The 11,041-nt window shown below is 38.2% G+C and overlaps 1 protein-coding gene across 3 annotated transcripts in view; it reads right to left on the bottom strand.

Moving 5' to 3' along the window:
• Nucleotides 1-7,686: 7,686 nt before the first annotated feature.
• The window catches only part of paplna (papilin a, proteoglycan-like sulfated glycoprotein), a 73,693-nt gene continuing 70,338 nt past the window's right edge, over nucleotides 7,687-11,041 (bottom strand). For all 3 annotated transcript variants that reach the window (XM_052145124.1, XM_052145126.1, XM_052145125.1), the window contains one exon: nucleotides 7,687-9,367. In XM_052145124.1, the coding sequence (XP_052001084.1) occupies nucleotides 9,210-9,367 (158 nt within the window). In that variant the 3' untranslated portion in view covers nucleotides 7,687-9,209. The remainder of the gene's footprint in view (nucleotides 9,368-11,041) is intronic.

Here is an 11,041-nt window from a genome sequence, read left to right as displayed (position 1 = left end):
TTTTACAAAATTCCCTCCAATATTTCCTCTTTGCTATTCTTATTACACACCTTACTATTGCTTGTGCCCCCTTATAGTCAACATAGTTAAAGATTCTTCTTACTTTCCTAAGAACTTTATTTATTTTTGACTCTACCTCACTACATTCTTCATTCCACCAAGGAACCACTTTTTTCCTTTTTCCTACTTTTTGCCAATTACTACTTCTGCTGCTCTCCATATCACTTCACTTACTTTTGTATTAAATTCATCTACATCCTCCATTTTATCCAAAAACCCTTCCATGTTATTTTTACAAATCTCCTTATATTTATCCAAATTAGCCTTTTTAAACTTCCATCTCTCCATTCTCTCTACCTTCCTATATATTTAAACTATCACTACCTCTTGTTCCTTATTTACTTCTATGATTCTGTATCCAATACCTTGTTTTTTGAAAGTTGCTACGCCACCACCATTTCCACCTTGCCTATCTCTACGTACTGCGATATATCCATGTAATGTATCATTTAAGCATGATTTAATCCATGATTCTTGAACACATGTGATATCTGGTCATCTTTCTTGTTTTAATATAAATCTCTTAAATACCTGTCCATTAGCGATCAAGCTTCTTGCATTCCTTTGCAATATTGTTAAAACCATTAAGAACCACCACATGTTGCCTGAGTGTTTCATACCTGTACCTTTAATTTTTCATTTATCATCTCCACATTAATTCCCTCTACATCCAAATACTTTTCCGCTGATTTAATTATGAATTTAATTCTCTACGTCTGACTTCCTGTTTGTGCAGAGCAATTCACCACCTTCGCCATAAATGCAATGAATGACACTTTATCAACCTCCAGTGAATTCTTCTTCTGAGGTGATACTCTTCCATTTTTTTTATTCGTTGTAACATCTGGACCAATCAGACACAACAGATATCTCAAGACTGTAGCAAGCAGAGGCCCACGCAGGCTCCATTTATGTCTGACCCCCCTCTGATCTTTATCAGCAAAGGAATACAGAAAGCGTGATTCACTCCTTTCCCCCATAGGAAATGGACACAAAGCCCTGAACAACAGACCTTTCTTCATTAAATTATAGACAAACTGTCTATAATTTCACGTGTATATCCCCAGGACATTGTGTATAGGATCATTACTGTCTTTTAAAGTGTTTATGTACTGTATACTGTTTAATGCATGACTTATGAAAGGACTACCAGCTAATGTAAAATTATTTAGTATCATGGTTACCATCAATATACCCCGCATTCAAATTCTTATATTGTTTATAAAAATTATATCAAATTTAGGAAATTATAAAGCACTATTGTATATTTATATTATACCATCATGTTTTATATTACATTATATTACTTTTTTAAATGTATTTTTTATATCACTGCAGGGCATATTCCTTTTTTTTTTCCCCACTGCTGTCCTGTATTTCTCCACATTAATTCATCTGCGTTTCTAACTTATTTATCTTTATCTACATCTAATATACAAATATATAAGTCTCTGTATCTCATTTTCCACCTGTTTTTCGATTGCTGTAATTGTTAATAGCATTATTGTTGTCATCATCATATTTTATATTTTATTATTATTATAACTTTTTCTCTAATTACCCTCCTTTGTTTTATTTATTTAGTTTATTTGTATTTATTTATTTTTTCCCTTCTTACTTTTGGAAGAGAGAGAAAAAAAAAATCACAAGACCACATTGTCAACAGATCTGTCGACCAATAACAGGCTGGCTGAGATAAGATACCTGGCTGAAACACATAAATCACCATTGGTGGATCCCCCAGAATAATATCCAAGCACCTAAGGCAGAGATGCGACCAGGTCATACACCAGTGTTCTGAAATGGCCTGCCATGGTGCCAGGATTCAAAGACAAAGACATAGACAAATAATAAAATATTATCTGCATAAAGCAAAAGCTTATGCGCCACACCTTCCTCCGCCACCCCTGTAAAATCATCCTCCTTTCTTATATAGCTGCTAATGATTCCAGGGCAAGACAGAACAATAATGGGGAAAGAGAGCAATCCTGCCGGGTGCCCCCATCCAGAGTGAAATAATCTGAAATGAATCCATTAATTTGTACCTCTGCTACCGGGTGTCTATAAAGTAACTTAATCCAACCAATAAAAGTATTCCTGAACCAGTACATTTCCAAAATCTTAAAAAGATAATCCCATTCCACCATATCAAACACCTTTTCGGCATCAAGTAAGATGGCAGCGAGCTGAGTCCGATTATTCACTACTGACCACATGATACTGATGAAACGCCTAATGTTATCAGAAGAGCTATAATCCTGAATAAACCCCACCTGATCTTTATGTTTAAGAGATGTCATAACTTTACTTAATTGGTTAGCCAAATTTATTTATTTTAATGTCTAGCTGGATCGGGGAAATTGGATGGTAACTCTTACACTCGCTTAGGTCTTTGTCCTTTGTCAGACTGATCAGTGGTTGCATCATGGTTGGCGGAAGCTTTCAATTCTTTAATGATTCCTTATAAACTTCCAGCAAATTGGAGCCAATTCTGTAGAATAATCTAAAAATCTCTGCCGCAAAGCCATCTGGCCCTGGAGACTTAATTATCTCGCCAAGCTCCTCCAAGGTTATCTCAGAATCAAGAGATTTATTTTGCTCAGCCATCAGTCAAGGAGGTTCTAATGGTTTCACCAAGTTTGTAATATCCTTATCAGTAGATTCTTTAAAAGCATTATTAATAACAATGGCTGAGGTAAATATTTCACCACCAGCAGATTTCACTGAGGGAATTGTAGAAAAAGACTCTCTCTGTTTTATATATCTAGCCAGAAGTTTTCCTGCCTAGTCCCCCGACTCAAAGTATGACTGTCTTGCCCTGAATAGCCAAAACTCCACCTTTCATGACAAAATAGTATTATAGCTGTATTTTAATTGCGTCAATTCTCTGATGCCATCAGACAACATTCAGCACTTCAGCTCTACCTCAGTATGTTTAATATTCCCTTCCAACTCCACGAGTTCTTGTGCTTTGTATTTTTTTGTGAATGAGGCATACTCTATGATCCGGCCCCTAAGAACCACTTTAAGTGCCTCCCAAGCCACGCCCACAGTGGTTACTGAGGACCAGTTGGTCTCCATATATTCATTGATTTCAGCCTTTAACTTTTGTTGCAATCAGGATTTTGCCAAAGGGATACATTACCAACTATATGATTTCCTTTTCTCCGTATGTGGCAACACCTCTAAACACACCAGGGCATGATCTGAGACTAAAATGAGCAATCAACAACTGATGAAATGAGGGACTAAGATATAAAAAAATATATAGTCCCTACCAGATGGGTTCAAATGTCTGCAAATATCTGTACAAACAAGATTTTTACACATTACCTACCTCTCTTGGCTCTCAACGAAGGCAGTCACATTTTCTCTCCCTGCTTTGCTCCTCTCGTCACGTCTAGTCTACTTGTCTTGTACTCTGAGAGACTTTCTCAGCACTGCTCTCCAAACTAAGACATCATGGATTTGAAGAACTGGTCTCTCAATGCAATTGACACCATCTTCTCGACGAGAAGCTTGGGTTCAGGGGAACCTGACTGCCCTGCTGGAACGTTCGCAGCTGGCTACACGATGGATGCGTGGGAGAGGTGGCGGGTCGTGTGTCTGGCGGCTCTTTCCGTGGAGGACGTTGAAGATATCTACCTATTTGGTACCATGATAACAGGTCTTCTGCTGATTGGATTAGGCATTGCCCTGGTTTATCGAGGAATTAAGAAGACGGAGACAGCTGTCCAAAGCCTCACAAGGCTGCCCGTCATGATTGAAGCAGTGGGCAGAGCTGTCTGCACTCAGACTGGGTCTATGAACCAAAATACGGATAACATCATGGAGAAGCTCACAGCTTTGCAAAGGCAAATGGATCGTTTCAGAGACCAAAATGGACCAGGAGAATAGCCGTGTAAATTAGAATGCGGCTACTCACCTCAAGACCAAACAATCCCAATCTTATCTGTTTCGGCTGCCCTCAACAAGCACTGGCCTTGGCCAAGGCCGCTGTTGGAACAAAAACTCCCCCGGAAGAGCACTGCAGTGAGCCACTCTTGCGTTCCTTCCCCGACTCTCCAGACACCTGGTGATTGTTGACTATGTCTGGGACCTGATCAAGGTTGTCTCCATGGAAACTTGCTGTGTATCGCTATGACAATCCTGCGGACTGAGGCACCTAGATTAAGATGCTGGCATAGCGACTCTCCAGGCCTACACACACGAACTCTTACATATATATACAGATATACAATCATCCGCCCAGTACCCTATCCCTCGCCTTTGCCGCTTTGTACCCCCAGTCTGACAGGCGGGTTTGTGACCAGCACCGAGAATGGCCGCAGGACCGGATGGCTGCTTGTCTGTGCTGGGCTACCTCCACCCCCTAATCCCCACCCCTGTTGCAAGTCTTGTTCATGTTGTAGAGTGTACTGATTATGTGCTAATGTTGCTGAGGTGTTTTTTTCCTGTTCCCACACTGTACTCCTTAAGGAGCATAGTCTGGGTGCTGCCTTTTTCTCCTCACCTCTCCTCATGTCATGCTGTATTTCTTTTAATTCCCTGTCTTCCTGTCCTGTCTACCCCCTTGTCATATGTATGTTTGTATGGACAGGTCGATGGCCAAATTCACTGGTACTTGTGACTATGTGACAATAAAGGACTACTACTACTACTACTACTACATCATGTGAAGCGTAAATGTTGCTCTAGGGGGCTTGCACACTCCTGCTTCACTTTGATCAAGGGCTGAGTCCATCAAAAGATTAAAGTCTCCTCCCAATATTATATCATGAGGGGTGCCTGCAACTTGCAACATCCCTTTAAGATTTATAAAAGCCTTGATCATCAACGTTAGGTGCATGAATATTAGCTAAAATAAGACTTCCCCCTGAATTTCTGCTAAAACAATAATGACTCTTCCTAATTTATCTTTAATCTGTTTGAGACATTTTAAGTGTAGATGCTTACTTATCAGTGTAATGACTCCCCTGCTCTTGAGCCAACACTAAAGAAAACATGTCCACCCCATATCTTCCCACATTGTTCAGCTTCCTGCAGGGAAAGATGTGTTTCTTGAAGGAACACTATATAAAATGTCTTGTGCTTAAGAAGAGAAATAACCTTCCTTCTTTTTATGGGTGCCCCAACCAATTAAAATTCCACATGTAGTGAGACATTTCACTTACATTAACGTTTGACATGTTGACAAATTAGAAAAAAATAGATTGTGTCAAAAACTAAATTATAAAGACCACATTCCAACATTAGTGCAACAATCAAACCCCAAATGTCCTCCAGAACCAAACAATCAGACAAAAGAAAAACATGCGCATTAACCCTGCGCACAACATTGCCAACTGGCATCCATCCCTCTAAACTCAAACAGTCCATGTACGCCTACTAGAGCCCCTGTGACAAATTTGCTGTCGGATTGCTTAAGTCCGGTTTTCTATACAAATTTTGTGAGACAGAATTACACAACAAAAGATAATCTATAAAACAAACTCCAGCCAGTAGGTGTAATAAACACAAAGAATGTGTAGATCCATCCACATAACTGTCCCAAAGGTGCGTTACTCCACAAAACAAAACTCCAGCCACTAGGTGGAACCAGCAGAAAAAAGGCGCTCAGTTTCCTTGGACATTCAAAGAAATGTTCAGTGAATCGGCCCATTCGGCTGCTATATAAGTGCAACAAATGACCTAATCACTCCAATGTCTTGCAAGAAATACTCCACAAAACAAACTCCTGCCAATAGGAGGCATAAGGACAAAGGACATGCAGATTCAACCACAAAACTGTCCCGAAGGAGTGTTACTTCACAAAACAAACTCCAGCCGCTAGGTGGAACCAGCACAAATTGAAACAAAAAAGGTGCTCAGTTTCCTCAAACAATGAAGTGAATGTTCAGTGTCCGCTCTGCTGCAATGTGAGTACCACAAAATAACTTAAATCAGTCCATTGTCTTTATGAAGGACATCGCTTGCTGGGGACATGCATGATGAATGTTTTACGGCCATCCTTAGCATCTATACTCAAATTGGCTGGGAACATCATTGCAAAATCGACCTTCCTTTGATGCAAGTTTCTTGCATTCCTTGAATCGATCACGTTTATCTCTTGTCGAATTCGCAAAGTCTGGGAACAATAAAATGCTGTGGTTCTTCCAAAAAAGCTTTCCTTTACTTCTCACCTCACACACACACACACACACACACACACACACACACACACATCTTTATTGGATGACCTCAGAAATTTGGCCAGAATTGATCGAGGCCTGTCTCCCTCAGCTTATCGTGGAGCCGGATTAGCAGATAATTCCCTCTCTGATGACTCCATATAATCAATCTGTTTCTCGACATACCCCACTCTTGCAATCACCTCAGTGAATTTTGTGATCGATTGAATTATAACAGCAAGATCCTCAGTCAGCAATGACCTTCATCAGCATTGCTGACATGTTCAAAATTCAACACAATATTAATCTGCCGGTAGACTGTGACTATCCACTTTTCTACAGCAATCGTTAAGCTGCATTCATGAATCACTTCAGAGTGTCAACATCATCGTCCAGCACAGTTTTGAACTCCACAGGAAAAGCGGAGTGGTAGTTAAGACTTGGATTCAGTGATAAATAAAATGTACCTTACTTAGGCTGAAAATATTCATTTCTAGAGTCCCAACTGGGCTTGATTTTTTACAATAAATAATAGCGTTAAGAGGTCCTATCTCCATAATTTTATCACTGACAGGGAAGTACTGTTGTAAAGTGTACGCCAGTGTGATGACTCCGGGCGGACACATTACTGCCCTCCTAAGTGTTTATACTTATTTATGCTGTATAAAAGGTAAATGCGTTAATCATGACTAAGAAAAATTAAAGTGTTAAACTTTTTAAAGTAATCACGTAAAATCACTGCATTAATTCTGACACCTCCGATTATAATATATATAATACATTATAATATACCGTATATAATACTAATATATAAAAATCAGACAATTATAATATTCATTGCGCTTCTTTAGCTCAGTTCACACAGCTAATGCAACATTAAGGCTCTGTGTTATTGCCCAAAAAGGTCAGGGGTTCAAGTCCAAACACTGCCAAGATGCCACTTTTGGGGCCTTGACCCTATCTGCTACAGGGGCACCGTATCATGGCTGACCCTGCACTCTGACCCCAGCTAAGCTGGGATATGTGTAATAATGATGTAATAATAAAGGCTTTCTTCTTCTATTTGAAAGGTAATAGGCTTTTTTACCTGTAAAAAAGCATATCCCGCGAATATGACATGCGTCATATATTGTCTCCCATTCATTCTGTGCTCCGTCTTGGGTTAAATAGTCTCTGATAATATGCAGTATGTGAACTTTTCACCTAGAGACGTAAATTTCAAATGGCCTAAAACATGAAAAAGTTTCCTCTAAAAGTTGCATGTTATTAGTAGTCCTGTCAGTTGATAAAAAATGTTAATCATGATTAATCAAATTACTTTTTGTAGTTAATTGCTATTAAATGCAGATTCTTAAAATGTTGACATTTTATACCATATTTACTTCTTATCCTGTCAAAATGCATTTATTTCCATATTATGAAGGAAAACAAAACTGAATATAACATTTAATGCTTTATTAACATTTTCCAAACAAAGCCTTCCACAGTATAAAGATAGAAATGCACTAAAATAGCTCCAATTCAAGAAACATAAAACGTCTAAGTTGGAGTTTGACTAATTGAAAGAACTTGTCTCCCCACAGGTTGTGTATTCATTGCAATGGGAAATAACTTAAATTTTCATCCCCCACAATATTAATCTTCTGGTAGACTGTGGCTATCTGCTTTCCTATGCATTCATTATTTGCATAAGATCATCAATGCCAGCATCAAACGCCACTTTGAACTCCATGCTTGAAGTCGAAAATGTCTAATTCTGTGCTTCGGTAATAGTTAAGACTTGGTATGCTTCTGTGGTCATTAAAATGCACCTTACATAGGTCCTATCTGGGCTTGTTTTGTACATCAAATAGCATTAAGAGATCATTTCTCAATCATTGAATCACTGACTGGGAAGCACTGTTTGTTCCAAAGTTTCCGCCCTCCAAAAAAAGTGTGTATACTGGTTTATGTGCTGAATCAATGGAAATGTGTTAATCGCGATTAAGAAAAATTAAGTTAAACTTTAATTAATCACGTGTTAACATGTTAATTCTGACAGCTCTAATTGTTAGTTTGGTTTAAACGTACTTATAAGGGGCTGCAGTTGTATCCCCTAATAACTTCAGAGCAATGGAGAGAGACTGATAAAGGAATAACTAACATTTTGGTTTTACAGTGTCAGACCGGTTGTCATATATATAAACAGTGATTTATTCTTATTCAACATTAACACCATTTATATACTTGACTCATATTGTGTAACAAATCTATATCACTCTCACAATAATCAATAAAACCATCTACACTAGAAATGCCTGATGTGCCTTCAGTTGACGGACACCTCATTTCTATTTTTACTATGCTGCTCAGCTACTTCATTTATTATTTTCAAAAAAATTATAGGATTTACATAAATTATATTTGTGAATTTATTTGCTGTGGACTCATTAAATAAGTTCTGACTGTTACAACAAAGAAAGCTAGTGATGTTTCTGGCCTTCTAATGTAAATCATGTTTTGTTTTTAACCATATGCAGTTGTAGATGTTCTAATGCACCATACATTTTTATTTCAATTGATTTCCAATGAAAATAACGAAGCAGCTTAAACACTTCCAGTGCAGACAACTTCTGTTGCAACGCAACACATCATCAGTCGCTTCCAGTGTAGACACTAAACACTACAATTTACATAGAGATACAGTATAATACATTACGATAAATAAACTAGGATAAGAATGAGCCTATAGTACTAAAAAACAATGAAATATCACTTTGTATACATTGGCTCTTAGCTGTCTGAATTAAGTTCTATCTGGTTAAGGTCAGTTTCATCTGGTCTTCATGGTTGTGAAGTGATGGAGTAGATGCAGCTGGTGATGTTGATTTCCAATCTGTTGTGAATCCTGAGACAAAACTCTGTAAACAGGTGGATAAACGGGAGTCTGAATCAACCACTGAAGCTGCTGGATTCACTGCATGGGACCTATCTGATTTGTCATGGCCTGTCTTTATCCATGGCATATCTAGCACAGCTGGCACAGCAGAAACTGGAGTAATACTGGTTGGAGCACAGGCGGGCATACACAATCAGCTTACAGTTTGCCAGTTCAGGCTGATCCACACAACCAGTTGATATCTGACTCCCACTGAAATCTAGAGAAAGAGTTTCACACAAAATTATTGAACTTTGAAGTTTACTGAAATTTAAAGGAATATTACAGGTTAAATAAAATGTAAGCTCCTGTGTTGATTACCAAAGAAAATAATTCATGCCCCAAGTGTAGAAACAAACAAAAATGTGTTTTCAGTAATGCGCTTCAAATATAGCACGCAAGTAGGCATCAAATAAAAGTTTAAAATATGCAATCGTTTCGAAAGTATAACCATAACACTTGGACAATACGTGTCTATTTCAGCTCTGTAGGTCCTTACAATACAAGTGAACGGGTGCCAACATTTTTATGTTCCAAAAAGCACACAAAAGTAGCATAAAAGTAAGCCATTTAACTCCAGTGGTTAAATCCATATCTTCAGAAGTGATGATAGGCTTGAGTAAGAAACAGATCAATATTTAAAGTTGAAGTCAGAAGTTTACATACACATTAGCCAAATATATTTAAATCAGTTTTTCACAATTCCTGATATTTAGAAAACATTTCCGGTCTTTGGTCAGTTACAATCACTATTTCTATTCGGCGAGAAATGTTTATCAAATTATTTTAAGAATGTGAAATGTCAGAATAATAGTAGAGAGAGTGATTTATTTCAGCTTTTATTTCTTTCATCACATTCCATGTGGGTCAGAAGTTTACATACACTTTGTTAGTATTTAGTAGCATTGCCTTAAAATTGTTTAACTTGGGTCAAACATTTTGGGTATCTACATAATTTTCCTTCCTCATGATTCCATCTATTTTTGAAGTGCATCATTCCCTCCTGCAGCAAAGCACCCCCACAACATGATGCTGCCACTCCCATGATTTACAGTTGGGATTGTGTTCTTTGGCTTGCAAGCCTCGCCCATTTTCCTCCAAACATAGCAATGGTCATTATGGGCATTTTGTTTCATCAGACCAGTGGACATTTCTCATAAAAGTAAGATCTTTGTCCCCATGTGCATTTGCAAACTGTAGTCTTTTTTATGGCAATTTTGGAGCAGTGGCTTCTTCCTTGCTCAGCAGCATTTCAGGTTATGTCGATATGGGACTTGTTTTACTGTGGATATAGATACTTGTCTACCTGTTTCCTCCAATATCTTCACAAGGTCCTTTGCTGTTGTTCTGGGATTAATTTGCACTTTTCTCACCAAACTACATTCATCATATGTTCATACAGAATGCATCTCCTTCCCAAGCGGTATAGTGGCTGCGTGGTCCAATATACTTAGGTATACTTGTTTGTACAGATAAACATAGGACCTACAGGCATTTGGAAATTGCTCCCAAAGATGAACCAGACATGTGGAGGTCCACATTTGTTTTTGAGGTCTTGGCTGATTTCTTTTATTTACCCATGATGTCAAGGATAGAGGCACTGAGTTTGAAGGTAGGCCTTAAAATACATCCACAGGTAGACCTCCAATCCAGTACACCTCCTATCAGAAGCTAATTGGCAAATTGTCTAAAGGCTTGACATCATTTTCTGGAATTTTCCAAGCTGCTTAAAGACACAGTTAACTTTGTGTATGTAAACTTCTGACCCACGGAAATTGTGATAGTCAATTAAAAGTGAAACAATCTGTCTGTAAACAATTGTTGGAAAAATTACTCATGTCATGCACAAAAAACGACTTGCCAAAACTATAGTTTGCTAATGTGAAATATGTGA

The sequence above is a fragment of the Xyrauchen texanus genome, chromosome 16, assembly GCF_025860055.1.
Source record: "Xyrauchen texanus isolate HMW12.3.18 chromosome 16, RBS_HiC_50CHRs, whole genome shotgun sequence".
NCBI classification, from domain to species: Eukaryota; Metazoa; Chordata; class Actinopteri; order Cypriniformes; family Catostomidae; genus Xyrauchen; species Xyrauchen texanus.
Note: the sequence above shows the minus strand (reverse complement) of the source record. Positions and strands in the feature narration are given on the sequence as shown.